Genomic DNA, 20174 nt, shown 5'->3' with positions numbered 1-20174 from the left:
ATGAAGCTCGCTGAAAAATATCGACAAAGAACAAAGGCGGTCGTTCTCTGTAGTTCTCCACGTTTCTTATAGAACCTTGTAAACTTTAACTTGCTTCAAACATTTCCTCAACAAATGGGATGAAATTAATTTGAGTTCAGTCTGCAGAGAGAAGTAAAACATTACGTCTGTTAACATTTGGGGAGATCGGGGGACAAAGGGTAAAAAAGCAAAAGTATTTGGCTCAGAACTTCAGTTGTTAAAGAGAAACGATTATTTAGAAATATATACGGCAACCTCTGCAAATACGAATGCCTTTTTAAAGGTGAGCGTGAAAAACTAAAAATTAATACATGTTTTATTGCAGCAGTATAATCCCAGGCTGAGAATTTAAGAACAACCCAACCTTTAGGCTTAGACTCAGACAACTTTATTGTCATTTTGTATGTACAGAGTGCATACAGAACCAAATTTTGTTACGTACAGCTTACGACAGAGTGATGGGATTGCAGGTAAAATAAGGCAACATTACAATATTAAGTGCAACAGTGATAAGAACAATGCAGGAGAAAAAGTGTGCAAAAAAACAGTGTGCAGAAGAATGTTCGATGATCGTTTATGTGCAAAAATAATGGTGCAAAAATGCAGTAAACATTGAATTGTGTACTATTTAAATGGATTATAAAGGTTAAGCAACGTTTAGTATTGCCAAATAATGATCCAAATGTGGTGCAGAGTCCATTTAATTGTGCCACTGCCTCAATCCTGGGCAAAACGGTAGTAAATGAAACAGAAGATTTATTCTAAATTTATTCTAATGTTTAATTGGTAATCTGTCTCCATATCAACCTGCAGGTCAACCCGTTTGAGTCCTGCAAAGGGAAAAAGCATTTCTCTCCTACCATCACACATCTAAATGTGCATAATTTGCTCCTAGAGGCCGTGTTTTTGGCATTCATCGTATAATTTTAAATGAGACCTCTACCAGTAACCTGTCTAATCTATGGCCCATATTCTTAAAATGTTAATTTGCAACACAGGCAGCTTGGGGAAAGCAAACATTAACACACATGCGGGCGTCTATGTACCTGAGGGCTGTTTCAGAAAACCAAGACGATATTCTGGTTGAGTTAAACCTGTTTCACAACAGCAGTAACACATATTATTATTATTTTAACATTATGATGGTAGCCTATACCATTATCAATTTAATAAATATCCATGTGGACGTTGTTACTGTGCGATTGTGTTATGTGCAAACCATAAGGCCTGGTGACTTAACAACTGTTAAGGGAAAGAATGTTGTTTTATATATTATATCAGAAATAGGTAATTTCATTACATAACAGGTATTCTACATTGACTTCTTTAAATTTATTTTGTATTTGATGCTTAATCTTTATAAACACAAGCAATATTTGTATTAATCATTAACACACACACACATATGTATGTATATGTATATATATGTATACGTGTGTGTGTGTGTATGTATATATTATAATGTTTTTATTGAGAGTAAAGTGGAACCGAAATCAAAGTCCTTGTCTGTGTGCACAAACCTGCTGATTAAAGCTTATTCTGATTTAATGGCCAAAGGTCAGACAGGAAATCGACCTTCTTCCTTTGCCAGCTCACCCTCCATGACCTAAATCTCACATAAAAACCTTCATTCTCCAACCTTCTGCAATGTCATTGTTGTTAAAGCCAAGTTCTTTCCTGGACAAAGGTTCTTCAGTGTGTAAAAAATTAAACCCTGCTCCAATGAAAGAATGATTTATCTTAAAGCTTTTGAGTCGTCTTCGCTGCTGTCGGGGAATAATTTTGGAAGAAGCTTTTAAGAGAAGAATGAAAAATGGGGAAATCTGAAGGGAAAGATAATCCTAAAGGATGCTGGGAAATGATCCTGGGCTTGGAGGCGGCCAACAGCCAATTAGGCTTCATCTTAATAATTAAATGTGTGGATGGGAGGGAGACACATCTGAGTAAATGTAGAGGATGAGCAAAACAAACATCCCTATCCTTTCAGAACATAATTAAATGCCTTTTAATTCCCAGTAACCCTGATTTCTTTGTTTGCTTTATTTAAAAGTAATGTGGTTCTAATCAGTTTGTGATCTTAATGGGACTATTTAGCCTGTTTAGAGTTAATAGATTACATCCTCCGTCTCGTCTTTCAGTCACAATCTGAAGCTATTTAGCGTTAGACTCCAGGAATCTTGAAACTTGACTTAAAAAAGAAGATTTTTTTTTTTTTGTTTCTGTGTTGTAATGTTTTTGGAAAAGGAAAACCTTTAACAGTGAGATATGAAGGATCTAAAAATAGTGACGTTCTGACGGTGCTTGGAAGGAAGCTATAAATCACAATGTGGTGACGGACAGAAGCGTGTCATCAGTCAGGAAGTGCCTGAAATACCACTAGTTGTAACATCTTTATCATTCCTGTGTGTGAAAGCGACCGTTGGAAACACTATTAATGAAGACGTGTAAATGTTCCTGCTTTACACAACACATCTTTGTGCTTATCTGTTTAAGACAAGTATTCGTGTCATGGGTCTCTGATTCTTCCTTTTCTGTCTCACTTCCTGGTTGGTCGTGTCATCCCCACGCAGCAGACCAGGAACCCCCGCATTTTAACTCTTGTTTGGTTACAAAGACAGTTTTTCCACCCTTTTTAAAGCATAATTATGAATGGAGCTCTTCAGTCTGAATTGCGTCGGCGGGACATATTTCAACGGCTGCTTTCCTGACCGACTTGTTCATTCTCACCTCCATGTTATGTTTATTTTAAAAAGCAGAGCCTTGTTTTGGTTATGAGAGTAGATCAGCCACGTGCGGCTGAACGTCGGCGACCTTGCAGCGGGTCATGCATCTGAAGAATGTGGACCATGAGCAGTCATATGAGCTGTACATGGGTTACTGCTGGTTCTAAAACCACATTACCACAGAACCTCGAGTCTCGAGGTCCCGGTCGGTCCTGCTAATGTCGTTTAATTCCCGTACAATGAGATGTCGAGTGCTCACTGTAGCTGAAACGAATCAGGTTGGCTGATCTTCAGCCCTATTAAAAGTTAGACCCTGAAAAATGTCCTCTTGCACATCTTTAGTGGGAAAGTCAGCAACTCTTGTCAACAAAGTGATAGGGTTATGATAAATAACGCCTTATTATCCTACAAAGAAAACCACACAAACACAAGTTTAGACTCTTCTGCAGAGGAAACCAAACGGAGAAGTTCCCTCCCTGACAGTCGGGATCATCTGCGTTGAGCCACCTCTTTCTCTCCGCCTTTATTATCAAACTCCAAAAAAGGGACAAAAAAGTGAGCAAGTTTTATTGGGGGTGGTGATCAGTCACCTGCAACACACACAGCTGGATAAGGCAAGACATCCCTATTCTGGCAGAACCATTTGTTCTTCCTGAGTGGAGTTAAAACAATAGAACATTCCTGCAAGCCAGCTCTACAAATGGTTTTTAAAAATACTCACCTGTACACTGTGACTTTCTCCTGCATTGTTTACATTTCAAGTATTTTACTTTTGAATCACTGCTGCACCTTATACTGTATTTTAAATCTACTGTAATTTACAAGCTGAATTCTTGCACAAATGCCCTTTGCACAATCAATTCTGCACATAAAAATGGTTTTAAACATACTCACCTGTACACTGTGACTTCTCCTGCATTGTCTACATTTAAATTGTTTACTTTTAAATCCTTGCTGCACCTTATACTGCAATTTACAAGCTGTATGCATCAAAATTTCATTCTGGGCCCATATTTGCCCAGTCTGCCTTGCAAAGGTTCTCCCAATCATCTCTCCATCAGACCAGGACACATGCTGACCCCGGGTTTGGCCAGACTTTAGCCAAGCCCGGGTTATTTCCTTAGCCCAGACATGTGGAGAATACAGGAGAACATAACTGGTACTTGCACGTTCCCTCATATTTCTCCAGTTATTGATTGTGTCCATTATGCCTTGATGCTATAGTACTTGATGTGAGTATTTCTCTTTCCTTTATCCGGACTGATACTTTTTAATTAGGGCTGGACGATATAGGGGGAAAAAAAGCATATCGATAAAATAGAAATCACATTGATCGATATCGATAGTTATCAACAAAATAAAAACGTATATTTTAAGTGCGGCCCTGGCCATTTTATGCCGTTGCTTAGCAACCTATTTTTAGATACAGAACACAAACAATGAATTCAAACTCAATCCTTTATTCAACAAACTTTTTGCAAGTTTTATAAAAGGAAAAGAGAACAACTGTGCTCTCTGAACTCTTTGAAGGGGGCGGAGCTTGGTTCCTGGGTCTGCGTTGTGATTGGTTGGGAGGATGTAATGACATCCGATATTAACATACATGGCTAGAATGCAAAAGGAAAACTTTTATACTATTGAACTTTTAATTGACCCTTTTTTTCCAATCATCGATATATGTCTATCCATCCATATATATTGTTATTGAATTATCGTCCAGCCCTACTGTTTATTGAATAAAATCCTTTCGATCCTTTCTAACCTCTCTGCAAACGATGGCTTTAGCTAAATCTCAGGGAAAACTCTGTCGTCCACCTTGTCTTTGTTTCCGGCTCATCGGATTCTCAGCAGCTCATGGCACGTGTGAAGACTTTACGTCCGACTAACGGTTTGTTTTCTCCCTCGTCTCCGCAGCATGCCTCCCTGTCGGCCAGCCGCTCGGATAAAGGCACAGGCTGGTCGAGCCGATCGCTCGGCGCTCGCTGCCGAAACTCCATCGCCCTGTGTTCAGATGAGCTGCCGCACATCGGGAACTACCGACTGCTCAAAACCATCGGCAAGGGCAACTTTGCCAAAGTCAAGCTGGCCCGCCACTTGCTGACGGGCAGAGAGGTGAGCGTCTCCAAAAGCTTTCTTTGTTGTTCCGGAGGACGCCGTGAGAGCCTGTGTGGCGTAGAAGTGTGAGGCCATGAGTTTGGTAGAACCACTGAGCTATATAATACACTGGAGTGCTGATTTTGCCGAAAAACTGAAGTCACTGGCCGCCATCTTGCTACTCCCTACTCTCCCAGAATCCCATAGGATTTGGTTGCAACAACAAGCAGTTTTCTGGCTGTGTGAAAACGTTTCATAGGTAATTCTACAGTCAGTGGATGAACTAACACTATCAACTACTAGGAAATTAGGTGCTGAAATATTTTACATGTTATTCATATTAAATATATATATGTATATATAAGTATGTGTATATGTATATATGTAGATATATGTATACATATATGTAAATAAATGATTTTGTATATTGTTATTTACATATTTATAAATGTTATATATGTATTCAAATAGATAAAATGCAAAATATTTCAGCACGTGACTTTCTCAGTTTTAGAACATAACATAAAAGTATATGGCATTTCACATTTTAAAAGTCTTAAGCCCCACCTGAACATGAGAAAATCCTCGTTATTCGATGCTGTAGCGCACATATTCCCTAGTTACTGGAGGAAAATAGGGAGTACCAATATGGCGGCTGGTGGCTTCAAAGCGACTCATTCTAAAAGCCGGCGATTAGCACTCCAGTGTATAATATAGCTCAGTGGGTAGAACCCAGAGGAAACCCCCGAGTGTTGGGCTTTCCGGACCCTGCAGCAGAACCCTTTGAAGGGACACGGTCACACTTCTTCTTAGCGCCGGTTTGTGTCTTTGCCTTTAAAGAGCCGTCTTTCTTCTCATAAAACCTGCTGACCTACATCGGTTGAACCGATGTCCCGAGGCTCAGGACACATTGCACGGCCCGATCATGTGTTCGACCCAAATAAAGTAGAAGTCTGTCATATAGTCCTGGTTTTACAGCTGAGGGCCCTGGTGCAGTCTTTGACCGGGTCACCACATGTTGATAAACCTCTTACGGTGGCTTCTTGGTTTATTTATAGTCGATTGCAGCTTTAGTGTCATGTACGTGCTATAAAACAATATATTTTAGACTTTGTCCTCCTTTTATGGTTTGCTGTCTTAGAGTACCAAATAATGTGCCGTTTCGTACCCTGACTGCTGGTAAAAGTTAACTTTGTAGTGTACTCATAATCCCGAAATGTAACGTTGCATCGGAGGAAAAAGACTAAAACCATCATGAAGGACTTTAGGGTAAAGATTGCAAAATTATTCATGAGTTAAACGGTTTTATTTTACAGGTGCATCTCAGTAAAGTCGCATATCACAAAAGAAAAAAAGGTATTTCAATAAATCAGTTCAGATTGCAGTTGACTAATAAAATTGATTGATTGATTGATTGATTGAGATGTGAAACGTAATATCACGCTCAGCTTTTAAAAATTACATTTTTTGTCTCGTATTAAATCCAATTTCTACATAAGACCAATTACAAAAGGATAATTAAAGCTTACTGGAAAGTGTGGACTCTGAGCTAAGTTTACATGGACAGAAGTATAAACGGCAAATTGGAATAAAAAAAAAACAAGCAAGTCGGAATATTGTGATCGGATTAAGCGCAATAGGAATGAAATTGTATTTCGTTCCTGTTGATTTGTTTACAATTTTTTTGTTGTTTAGCAAAGACGGAAGTACTTCTTCTTCTTTGGCGTTTTTTCTTTCTATTTGATAACTGCACATGTCAGAGCGTTTCTATTCTGAATAAAGCCAGGTTCATATAAACGCACATTATGATCAGATTAATTGATCGTGTGCCCATACAAACGGTAAAATCCAATCATTTAATCCGAATGCGTATTAATCCGATAGTGAATATTTTTTTTGCATATAAAAAACAAAAGCTATTTAAAAGTTGCAGGACACTCTACATCGAGGACTAGAGTTGAAGACCACGGTGTAGACCATGAAATAAAATACATTATTTTGGATAGAATAAATTTTTCTTGGTCTCATGTAATTTTCGGTAATAATCACAAAGATTAATAAAATCAGCAACAGATCGTTTCACAGGAGTTTCACTTTTGCAATTGACATGATGACTTCATTGAGATGGACCTGTGTAGGACATTTTCTATGTTTGGGTCTCATCAGGGATGCACCGATGTGAACACCTGGGCCAATATCGATGTCCGATATTATAATTAATAACAACATTGCTTCTCTGCTTTAGTTAACCCCCCCACACCCTCCCATTCCTCTAGAAACACAAACGGCAACAATATGCAAAGAAATATCAATCCGATTTTACTCATAAAGCCGATAATCGCGCATCACTGGATTTCATTGTAAGAGAATTTAAAGACATCCCTCTTATACTTTTTCATTCTGTATTGATGACCTTTTATTGTTTGACCGATTGATAAAATGTTATACTAATGACAGATGTGACTCTTGGAAATAGCAACATTTATGTTGATTCTTTGTCTTAACGCCCTCTGTCTGTCACTTCTTCCCAGGTTGCGATAAAGATCATCGATAAAACCCAACTTAACCCAACTAGCCTGCAGAAGGTGAGTGACATGTTGCCCTGTGCCACCTGGTCGACGTCGCCAGCGCTGTTTTTAAATTCAGAAGATTATTAATCATTTTAACGATTTGTCCTTTAACATAAACTGTTAGTTAGAAGCAACCTATCAGGCTGCCGTAGATTGAATGGGAAGCAGTCGTTGAGCTCAGGTGGGCGAGGACGCCGGCCTGAATGATGAGCTCAAAAGTCTTAAAAAATAGAAATTACACAAATAGTCCTACCTGCCTACCTACCTACCTGCTTACCTACCTACCTGCCTACCTACCTACCTGCTTACCTACCTACCTGCTTACCTACCTACCTGCCTACCTACCTACCTACCTGCCTACCTACCTACCTACCTACCTACCTACCTGCTTACCTACCTACCTACCTGCCTTCCTACCTACCTGCCTTCCTACCTACCTGCCTTCCTACCTACCTGCTTACCTACCTACCTACATAGGGGGGATGGACGGACATAAAGATTTAAATTGTTTATACTCTGAATAGCTTAAGTCTGACAGTCTCCTCACAACAAGTCTAAATCTAATAGTTCCAGCTTTTCCAAAGCATCAAATTTTAAATTACACGATATAAGTAGATTAAAAAGATCCAAATAACTGGATTGGCTACAGTGATCCTCTCTGGCAGAAGGTCTCTGAGCACAGTCAGCTGAATGAAGCCTGGCGTGGCCCGTACTCTAAATCCTCATATCATCCACACTAATGTGTTCAGCGTGCCGTCACTTCCTCACTGTGCAGCAAAGTCAAACAGATCAAATATTTAACTCTTGAGTGTCTGCGGTAAAGTAGTTCTAAAATCAGTTAAAATACCTTCCAAGTCCAGGTGAAGTGTGCGTGAGGGGCGCCTATCTTATCTAAAGTCCAAACTCTCTGCCATAATGATCAGCAATGGTCATTAACCCCAACTGTGACCCAGATTTGCTCCACACTGCAAAAAAGGAACTAAAAATAAATAAAATTTTCTTGAAATTTGTAAATTTCTCCTTGATTTGAGCAGGTAAATGAGACTATTTGACAATGGAATTAGAGTTTTGCACTTAAAATCAGAACAATTCATCTCCATCTTATTTCAAGTGCAGGATATCTAATTATCTTATTTCAGGGGTAAAAATACTCAGTCCACTGACAAATTGTCTTATTTAACTGCTCAAATCAAGGGAAAATACACAAATTTTAAGAAGATTTTACTTACTTTTAGTTCCCTTTTTGCAGTGCAGCTGCTGACGACTGCAGAGTCATCCAAATATTTCTGCACATGACACGAGTCTGTCTTGGACCTGAAGTTTGAGGTGTGCAGGGTGAAAAGTACTACCTGGTTAGACATGAGACCCTTCAGTCTCAGATTTCATCAATTCAAGTAATTGTGGAGGCATCAACCTTCTCAACCAAGCCCTTCTTGTCTTTTGAGACTTATTGAATTCAATTAAATTTTATATATATAGCGCCAATTCATGATACATGTCATCTCGAGTCTCTTTCCAAAGTCAGACTCCATCAGATCCTCCAGGTTGGTCAGAAAGTTTCCTCTCTAAGGAAACCCAGCAGGTTGCATCAAGTCTCTCCAAGCAGCATTCACTCCTCCTGAAAGAGCGTAGAGCCACAGTGGACAGTCGTCTGCATTGTTGATGGCTTTGCAGCAATCCCTCATACTGAGCATGCATGAAGTGACAGTGGAGAGGAAAACTCCCCTTTAACAGGGAGGAGAACCTCCAGCAGAACCAGAACCAGGCTCCGTGTGAACGCTCATCTGCCTCCACCCACTGGGGCTTAGAGAAGACAGAGCAGAGACACAGAAAGCTCAGAAGCTCACATTGACCCAGGAGTACTTTCTATGGTAGATGGTAATAGTGGATGATCTGCCTCCCCTGATGATGTCACAGCTAACAGAACGCCAGACCAGGTGTATCTACTATGAAGAGAAAAATGACAGAGAACAAAAAGTTAAAAGCTGAAATAACAACAAACAATGCAGATTGGAGAGCAGTAGGAGAACTCAGCAGAGTGAGTGAAATAGACCCTGATGTCCTCCAGCAGCCTAAGCCTATAGCAGCATAACTACAGAGGTAGCTCAGGGTAACATAAGACACTTTAACTATAAGCTTTGTCAAAAAGGAAAGTTTTAAGATTAGTCTTAAAAGTAGACGGGGTGTCTGCCTCACACATCAAATATCTGGTGAAATTAGTGTAAATTAAAGGTAAATTCGGGAAAACAGCACATTTAATGTACCCTCTGTAAAACAGAGACGTCTCTAGTCAGCCACGGATCCAGATTAATCTCAATATGCCTTAAATGTGACTCAGACTCTCAGTTAACTCTGGCAAACAGTCTTCATCTAAGTTCTGACTCTTTACCTGTCAAGTTAAATAATTTCTGACTCCAGTCAAGGATTGGAAAATATTTCACAGGATTTCAGAGCGAATCTGTTTGGGCTTGAAGCAGCTGTGTTTGTGCCGTCCGCTTTTCAGCCGTCCAAAAAAAAGGCTCGTCTTTGAAGTGCTATGGAGAATTTGTACCTTTTGTGCGTTCAGTGTGCATGTATTCATCCATTGTGTCCACGATGCAGCCAGCAGTTGTTGTCCCGGTCCGCTGGAACTAACCGGGCTAAAGGCTGAACGTAATGAGTCTGTTCATGCTTGTCTACTGACATTTGGGGTTATCTTTTAACCGCATGTGCTGCATTCATGAGCCTAATGAGATTAAGCCCTTAAACGTCTGAACTTGGTCTGTTATGTCTGCGCGTTTTAATCTGAGTCTGGTGTTGGCTGAAAATTATGCATTATAGCCAAATCTAGATGTTTTTTTTTTTTTTTTTTTTGCTCCTGTATATCCAACTATAAACTGTGCAGAAAAGGCTCCACGTGGAAGACGCTGTTGCTCCTTTTTGGTCCCGTCGAATTTTGGCAATGTGAACTTAGTCCTTTAAAAAAAAAACAACATCATCTTGGCATCTTCAAAAAACCAAAGGTGAATCAAGTCCATGATTTGATGAATGACTGAAATCTTAATTTCAAAGATGTAAACCAAAAAAATGATAGGAGTAATAAATTAAAAGTGGAATAATAATCAAACATAAAAGCAAACCTGTGCAGTTTGAAGAAGAGCAGGAACAATGCAAAAACAAAACTAAAAATAAGTCGAATTTTCTTAAAATGAGTGTATTTGTCCTTGATTTGAGCAGGCAAATAAGATGATCTGCCAATGGAATCAGATTTTTGCACTTAAAATGGGAACAACTCATCTCCATCGTCTTATTTCAAGTGCAGGAAATCTAATTATCTTATTTTAGGGATCAAAATACTAATTCCATTGGCAGATCATCTTATTTACCTGCTCAAATCAAGGACAAATACAGTAAGTTCAAGAAAATGTGACTTATTTTTAGTTCAGTTTTTGCAGTGAAGAAGCCGATGCTTATTAAGTCCCACCCCGGTTGTCTCATGCACTAAATGCACTGATCATTAAAATAAAGGAACCCTTTTTAATCAGAGTCTAATATCAAGTTCCCACAAGGCTAGCTGTGTCTCCCAGGACAGTAAAGATCACAGAGGAGACTCCAGGAGACACAAAGACACTTGAAAAGAGTTTTTTTACTGCATGTTAAAGCGACTGAGCTTTCAAGCACATATATAACTTTGAATTTAACAAAATTTTCAGGTAAGGAGTGAGAAAAAGTCCTAATCTGGACATCTATAGTCATCAGATTTGTTTCCCACACTGTTTATGTCCTGAATCCTGATGTTTGCCATTCTCACAGTCTAAACAAGTGTCTCTTTGTTCGTTAGCAGCCCTGCCGACTGAACGTTAGCCTTGTGTCACCCTGAGTTTGCTTTACCTTCACCTTAGCGGCCAAAACGATATTTTAATCTGGAAAAGTCACACACAGCCCATTGATGAGCTGCTATCTGGTCAAATATGCTGTCCAGGAAAGGCTGGAACTCAACTGAAGGAACAAGATGTGGTTGTTTCTTCACGTCTCTTTATGGTCTTTGTCCCTCTGCTATTCCAAAGATGTCCGTCGACAAATAAATACAATATAGACGTACTTTAATTTTATACAGAATGATATATTTTCGGATATGTTAGTAGCCTAATAACTGTAAAATTGTTAGCTTTATTAACCCAACCTCAGTTCTCACTGCTTTGGGGAGCTTTCATGGTCACTGCAAAAAGGGAACTAAAAGTAAATAAAGATTTCTTGAAATGAGTACATTTTTCCTTGATTTGAGCAGCTAAATAAGACAATTTGCCAATGGAATAAGATTTTTGCACTTAAAATAGGAACAATTCATCTCTAAAATAAGATAATTAGATTTCCTGTACTTGAAATAAGACGATGGAGATGAATTGTTCGTAGTTTTAGTGCAAAAATTTTATTCCATTGGCAAACAATTTCACTTACTTTTAGTTCCCTTTTTGCAGTGTAAAAGACAAAGACTTGGTCACCTGTCAGCAAACGTCCTCCACTCCCTGCAGTCATGCTGACAAGACACGCATCACCATGAGGCTGCAGAAAGGATGCACAAAAAAAAAAAAACAAGAGCTGAACTTGAAGACCTGAGAGCGAGATTCAGTTTTTAATTAAGTGGAGGTGTTCGTGTCGATGCCTTCAGGAAAACATCAGGATCTGAAAAAAAGTAACTGATAATTACACAACCAGCCTTTCATCAACTTATGTTACCTGTCTTAAAACAGCCACTTATCAACGTGTAGTGATAACATCATCACCGATGAAAGTAACTGTGTTAGAGACTTCACATTAAGGGAACAGAAATTATATTAATTCAGGTTTATTAATGATACACATCAGCTTCAGTGCAATATACGTTTCTATTTGTGGCTTTTGTGCATGGCTGCACGACGTTTCTCTGTATTCTACCAAAAAAAAAAACATAGATAGGCTCAGCAATGGCACAGAAGGTTCAAAAAAAGATATTTATTGTATACGAACAAGTCCTTCTAGTTGATGTTATCAGAAGATTTTATGAGACGGCTTTATAGGTTGTGGGTTTCTCGTCTTCCACCAGCCCTGAGTTTCCTCTCTTGAGCCACAAACAGTTTGAAGGCGGCTTAATTACATGAAAAATCCTGTTTTCTCAAAGTAAGATTACAGGATCTTAGTAAATTGGAACCGTTTAAAGCACTTTACTTCCACATTAGTCCTAACTCGCACAGGTTTAAGCCTTACAGATAATGTGTACGTTATGGGAGCACGGTTGTTTTGCAGCAAGAAGGTCCTGGGTTCAAATTCCAGCCCGGGGTCTCTCTGGATGGAACTTGCATGGTCTCCTTGGATTCTCCCCGGGTAGTCAGACTTCCTCTCACAGTCCAGAAACATGACTGTTAGGTTAAGCCGGGCGTACACTGTGCGATATTTTCAATCGTTTTACTCATATGCAGCACAAACTGTACGATGAAACCTCAGCGTTTAAAAGTTCACAGCTCTCCATTTGTGTTCTGTACGGTCCGACGCTCTGATGTGATCTGACTGCTCACACTGTACGTCTAAAAACCACGTAGGACTCAGCCCCGTAGAGAGATGGCGCTACTCGGACTCGTCTATCCGGAAGCCAAACGTAAACAGTAGAAGAAGAAAAGGGCAGAAGTGTCGATGCTCTCTGTTAAATGTGAGGCTCACTAGAACGAAACACGCTGCCTTGGCCATTCTACGAGTTTCTCCCCCGTAGTTTGACTCCATGTCACACGTACCGCCGGCATGATTCTGTCGTCTCATATGTTTTCATTTGAGAAGAAGAATTCCCTTGTTTGCACGTGCTCAGTGCGCGAGGTTGGGGGAAATCGGCTGATAGCTCTGCTTCACCAGCAGGAGGCGCTCACCATCAGCTCAGGAGGGCTGACTGAATGTCAGACATGTTTGATTTTCATCAGTAGATTCCTGATCAGGAGGTGGAGGTGAGAGGCGGATCGCCCCTCGTTACCCTCTGGATGCTACGCCACACAGGACGCACCGTGCAGCTGAAACTCGGCCCGATACAAAACAACACGACTGAAGAATCGGCCCAAAAAGGTCCAAAACTGGTACAGTGTACCAAGGCTGGACTATACAGAAAAAACCCCAACATATCAATAAAATATAAATCATATTGATCGACATCTTAAGTATCAACAAATTCAAAACATACATTTTAAATCTGGCCCGTTTTATGCTGCAGCTTTAAATAACCAAAAGAAAAAAGAATGCGTGCTCTCTGAACTCTGTGAAGGGGGCGGGGCTTAGTGACGGAGGTTCCTGGGTCTGCGTTATGATTGGTTGGGAGGATGTAAAAGGAAGGAAAACTGTTCTATTGAACTTTTTATTGACACTTTTTTTCTATCATCGATATACGTCTAGCGATCGATATATATCGTTATTGAATTATCATCCAGCCCTACAGTGTACGCCCGGCTTTATTTGGTCTCTCTAAGATATGTGTGTGTGTGCATAGTTGTTGGTCCGGGTGTTTGCCCCAAAGGGCGGCGGTTTGAAACTCATTCTGTCACTCTGGGTCCTTGAGCAAGACCCTTGACCTCAGATTGCTCCCCCTGCGCCACTCAGTGAGGCAGCAAGCAGCTCCCTAAGGGACGGGTTACAGGCAGAGAAAAAATCTCCCATCTGGGGGACTATAAAGGGATTTTGTTTGTTGTTGTGTTGGTTATAATAACAGAAAATCTAATTTGGGTGAAATACGGGAAGGTTATTCATCACCAACAAAAGTTTCCATAAGTATTTGCTTTACCTGCTGTTCGGCTTAATCAAAACTAGATTAAAATACTAGAATGTAATAAACTAGTGATGCACTGATATTAAGATTTGGGCCAACATCTGATAACGATATGGCTGTTGGGGCCGATAAGCGATATTTACCAATATTGCACACATATGGAAACAACAACCACACAGGTCACCCCGCCCATCCAGGTACACACATGGCAACAAGATGGAGATAAACACTGGTTGTTAATATTGGCCCAGTTCCACTTATCCAACCGATACCAGCATGTTAAAATTAGGGCTGTGCATAAAAATCGATACAAAGCTTAATATCGATGTTTTTGAAAGCGATTTAATATCGTGATATTCTGGCTTTCAATGTCAATATACCTCCCAACCCCTAGGGGGCGTTATCACAGCTCGCCATTACTGTTTACAGCGAGGAAGAGCAAGTGAGACGAATTTGCGGAACGGCAGACAGGATTTTAGAAGCGCCTTCGTCCCTAAAATCAGACGTTTGGCACAGTTCTGGTTTCTGTGATACATTAAATGCATTGAACCAAATGTAATCTTTATTTTCCTGTTAATATGTCAGTGTTCAATAAATCAAACATAAATATAATATTTGGCTGATTGAATGACTTTGAGCATTAATTTGAAAGTAATAAATATCGATATTGGAGTCAAATCAAGTTGAGCTACGTATCGAGAATCATATCGTATCGGCTGATATCGATGTTAATGCCGATACATCGTGCCTCCCTGGAATAAACTTCATATTTATCAAGCGTCATCTCATTTTCACTTCCTTCTTGTTTCTTTTCTTTATTGTGTTTTTATTTTGTCAACATCTACTCAGCTTTTCCTTTCCTTCATTGATCTACCATTTTTTTTAATCTTTCCATAAAATATCTGTTTTTTCTCAGTAGCTTTGTTTCCTGCTATCTTCCCAGGCCTGTTGTGTCTCCGCTGTAATCGCAGCTGTAAGCTTTGTTGTTCAGAGCGCCAAAGTTCACGCCGCAAAAATGTGAAAATGCTCTGGGAACTGAGGGACTGTCAAACGGTCGAGTTGGAGTGAGTCTGTGCTTCTGACGCTGCACGTTGTCAGTGATGTTGCAATGCAGCGTTAGGAAATGTCCCAGTGAGACACGTTGGTGATTATTATAGGCTTGAGTCAGTGTTTAAATTAAACGTTTTTCAGCTGTAACATTTGTGCATTGGATATAATCCTAAATTTGTTTCCTACTGAACATTTAAAAGGTCTTCTTTTCAGAATTGGAGTATTTTTCAACATCTGAATATGTATGGAAAAAAGAAAATCTAGAATGGAGATATTCTGTTTTTTCATGAATCTTTTCCTGACTGCCATTTCTAGAGGACAAAGCCTAATAATGGTTAAAACAAATACAAGGTTTTAGCATTGATATATATTAATTTGACATGATTTATTGTGGCGTTGCTTCACAATCTTAAAAATCTATAAACGTATGAAGTTTGATCTTAATAAGTGTGGAAAAAGGGCAAATATTTGTATTTATTCCTTTTGTTCCTTCATGTTGGCTGAAACTTTACACAAGAGCCGTCATCTCTTTTAGTTGGTATAGTTTTAAATACTTAACCTATGTCACTTTTTTGAATGGTATTCTATAAATGCTTTATTTACATCTTTTAAGTTTTTGAAATGTTTTGATTATTTTAATGCCGCCATCTTGTCCAGGGCTAAACTCGAACAGGAGAAGCAGTAACTCAATAGGATCTTTATAGCTAAATAAGATGAGGCAAGTTTATTAATAAAGCTCTTTTTTGTAGCAAGGCGGTTCAAAGTGCTGTACATGAACGTTATATATATATACACATTATGAACGTTATAGAGGGAAATATTACGTAGGAAAAGAAAAACATTACATTGACAAAGGAATAAGCTCATTAAATCCTTGACTTTAGTCTTTACTTTTACTAGAACAAGCTTCATCACTAATATTTAAAGCTTAATTGTTTCTATTCATACATTAACAAACATACAGAAAGCATAAAATCACAGTACTTAATTGTTTCAAATAATATTAAGAAATAAACTGGGTAAATCCTTGCGGGTTTCTGATCTAAAGTAGTTTTAACCAACTTTTCTAAAGCTACAACTAGAATAACTTTGTTTCATTGTAATAAGAATAAGCTAAGTAAATAAGGATTTTTAAATATTTCAGTAAGGCTATGCAGGATTACTGCTATTGATGCCCAGTTTAAGGACTCGTTTACGTGTTCAAAGAGGAAAAGAGATTTAAAAATGGCCATTTTTCAAAAACGTCTAAATATATTATAATATGCATCAACAATTTCAGCCAAACATTACTTGATTTTTACCAAACAGGTATACAAAACATTTCCATACTACTTTCCAACATAATCTGGAGGTTTTATCATATGTAAACAAACTTTTAATAATGCTGAGATGATACTAAGAGGCAACAAGAGAAACAACAGTTTTTTGTTTATACTTAATATCACAGAGCATGTAGATATTCTTCTCTTCACATCTTAAACCTTTTTATGCTAGAAAATAGGCCCACGTGTCGCTGTTTTCATCTGCAGTAAATGATAAGATAAGATGGGCTTTGTTGATCTGACATTGGAGAAATGTGTGCTGCTGGATAATCTGGGAGACCCCGGCGAAAACCCTGCTGTTGCTCTGAGATCAGAAGAACTTTACAGACGGCCGTTTATCTGTAGTTTAGGCCGCTGTTTAATGCCGTGGAAGTATGCGCTGTCCCTCGCCCAGGCCCCTTCAGCCAGGAGCTACATTCCAGACAAGCGAACAAAGGAGGCGGTCGTGTAGGGGATGGGGACTGGGGGGAGGTTTTGTCCACTGCCACAGGAGCAGGGACCCAAGAAAGACAAGATGCACAGCAGAACCAGAGACAACAGTGTTTGTGTCTATAATAAACCCAGAGCAACACACCCTCTGCTGTGCCTTTTTATGCACTTATAACGCCGTTGTGTGCCTTTGTGAGCCATCTAGGCACGACGGTATTGCTCTTTGCTTCGCTCTTTGTTGTTCTTGTTCCAGTATGTAAGGGAATAATTGGACAATAAAGACACACGACTGCCGACGAAGCACAAGAGGAAGGTTTTCCCACAAGCTCGTCTTCAAAGTAACACACAGACCGCAGTAGAGCAGGAGGAGCTTTGCTTCGTTTTTTTCTCTTCTGCTTTACGTTTCTGTCTTTATTTGTTCGGGTAGGAAAAGATGCGTTGGGATTTTATTTATGTGGCCCAGATTTAAACTCCAGCTTACGTCCTTAATGTTTACACTGCAAAAACGGATCTAAAAGTAAGTAAAATGTTCTTAAAATTTGTGTTTTTGTCCTAGATTTGAGCAGGTAAATAATATTATCTGCCAATGGAATGAGTATTTTGACCCCTAAAATAAGATAATTCGACATCCTGCACTTGAAATAAGATGATGGAAATGAGTTGTTCCTATTTTAAGTGTAAAAATCTTATTCCATTGGCAGATCATCTTATTTACCTGCTCAAATCAAGGACAGATACGCTCATTTTAGGAAAATATTACTTATTTTTAGTTCTATTTTTGCAGTGTAATAGATAGATAGACACACTGCAAAAAAGGAGGCTAAAAGTAAGTACAATTTTCTTGAAATTAGAGTATTTTCCTTGATTTGAGCAGCTAAATAAGACTATTTGCCAATGGAATTAGAGTTTTGTACTTAAAATAAGAATATTTAATCTCCGTCATCTTATTTAAAGTGCAGGATATCTAATTATCTTATTTTAGGGGTAAAAATTATCATTCCATTGGCAAATAGTCTTATTTAGCTGCTCAAATCAAGGGAAAATACTCAAATTTTAAGAAAGTTTTACTTGCGTTTAGTTCCCTTTTTTGCAGTTTATAGATAGATAGATATATAGATACATATTTTATAGTCCCCACAGGGAAATCTGTCTTGCATATCATACACTAAACAAAGCTGCTTCAGCAATTAAATACACTACAAACAATCAAAATCGTCTGGATAAAATAAACAAACAAGTAACTGATGGACTGATGGATGGAGGAGTGTTTAAGTCTGGAAACTGACCACGGGATTAGGGATTTGTTGTGAAACTTCTGGATTATTTGTCGTAAATGAAAGCAAGACTAATGCGACCCCCCTGATCCCTCTGGGTAGATTTCAGTGCATAAAACGAAAGCTTTCCTCTTCTATCTGAACCCTTCAGAGCCACAACTCCTCCCCCGTCATTCTGCCGCCTCACACGTATATTTTGCATTTGAACAGCGGCCTTGAAGCACATAATTTGGTCCGGTGACCCAGCAACCAGCACAGCAGAGACTGCTGGTAATTCTCCGGCGGGGAATCCAGCACATATTTATTTCAACGTGCGAGTAGGTGGCTGGTTGGTGGGAATGGTGGCCTAGTGGTTAGAGCAGGAATGGGTTAAATGCCCAGCATGAATTTTGTTGGAATGAATGCAGCAATGACAAATAAAGATGGTTGTTATTAGTATTATTATTAATAATAAGATGGGTAGATTTTTGGAGAAGCAAGAGTTGCTATGAGACACTACACTGCAAAAACAGGACTAAAAATAAGTAAAGATTTCTTGAAATTAGTGCCTTTGTCCTGGATTTAAGCAAATAAGATTATCTGCCAATGGAGTGAGTGTTTTGACCCCTAAAATAAGATAATTAGATAAACTGCACTTGAAATAAGACAATGGAGATAAATTATTCCTATTTTAAGTGCAAAAATCTTATTCTATTGGCAGATCATCTTACTTACCTACACAAATCATGGAAAAATACACAAATTTTAAGAGCATTTTACTTATTTTTAGTTCTGTCTTTGCAGTGCAGAATTGCTGCTTTACTCTGTAACATTTCACCCGTAAACAGAGCGTCGTGAAAGTCCAGCCTGGGCGCTTGGATGACAAACAAACTGGTATAAAACTGATTTGTTTACTATTTTTTGTTGTTTAGCAAAGACAGAAGTTCTTCCTCTGCGTTTTTTTTTTTTGTTTTTTTTTTGTTTTTTTGTTTTTTAGGGGAATTTGATAACTGCATGTCAGAGTCTGATCTGAATAAAGTTCTGAATGAAGCCAAGTGCATATAAACACACGTTATGATCGGATCGGATTCATTGATAGTGCGCCCGTATAAACGGCACGATCCCATTATTTAATCCGAATACATTTTAATCCGGTCGTGAAATTTTGTCCATGTAAACATAGCTACTGCTGCCCGTCGAGGTGCCAGTAGTCTCTCGGTAACTTGAGTTGGACTCCTGCACTGCAAAAACAGAACAAAAAGTAAGTGAAATTTTCATGAAATCATTGTAATTTTCCTTGATTAGAGCAGGTAAATAAGACTATTTGCCAATGTAATAAGATTTTTGCACTTAAAATAGGAACAATTCATCTCCATCGTCTTATTTCAAGTGCAGGATGTCTAATTATGTTATTTTAGAGACGAATTGTTCCTGTTTTAAGTGCAAAAATCTCATTCTATTGGTAAATAGTCTTATCTACCTGCTCAAATCAAGGTAAAATACACTCATTTCAAGAATTTTTTTTACTTATTTTTAGTTCCTTTTTGCAGTGTGCCAGCCCGGTGTGACCGTGATGAAGTTCTTACCATGAAATGTAGCTACACTGCAAAAACCGACCGAAAAATAAGTCAAATATTCTTAAAATTTGGGTTTTTCTCCTTGATTTGAGCAGGTAAATAAGATTATCTGCCAATGGAATGAGTATTTTAACCCCTAAAATAAGATAATTAGACATCCTGCACTTGAAATAAGATGATGGAGATGAGTTGTTCCTATTTTAAGTGCAAAAATCTTATTCCATTGGCAGGTAGTCTTATTTCCCTGCTCAAATCAAGGACAGATACACTCATTTTAAGAAAATTTTGCTTATTTTTCGTTGCGTTTTTGCAGTGTAGCTTGTTCTGTAAACTGAGCCTAACACATGTTGATGTTCTGCCAGCAACTACAAGGAGCCA

The 20174-nt window shown here is 38.8% G+C and overlaps 1 protein-coding gene across 5 annotated transcripts in view; it reads left to right on the top strand.

Moving 5' to 3' along the window:
* Nucleotides 1-20174, top strand: part of mark4 (microtubule affinity regulating kinase 4) — an 86058-nt gene that overhangs the window by 29349 nt on the left and 36535 nt on the right. For all 5 annotated transcript variants that reach the window (XM_036149478.1, XM_036149477.1, XM_036149479.1 and 2 more), the window contains exons 2-3: nt 4659-4856; nt 7370-7423. In XM_036149478.1, the coding sequence (XP_036005371.1) occupies nt 4659-4856; nt 7370-7423 (252 nt within the window). The remainder of the gene's footprint in view (nt 1-4658; nt 4857-7369; nt 7424-20174) is intronic.

The sequence above is a fragment of the Fundulus heteroclitus genome, chromosome 18 (assembly GCF_011125445.2).
Source record: "Fundulus heteroclitus isolate FHET01 chromosome 18, MU-UCD_Fhet_4.1, whole genome shotgun sequence".
Classification (NCBI taxonomy): domain Eukaryota; kingdom Metazoa; phylum Chordata; class Actinopteri; order Cyprinodontiformes; family Fundulidae; genus Fundulus; species Fundulus heteroclitus.
The sequence above is the reverse complement of the archived record's forward strand: the minus strand, read 5'-3'. Positions and strand labels throughout refer to the sequence as shown.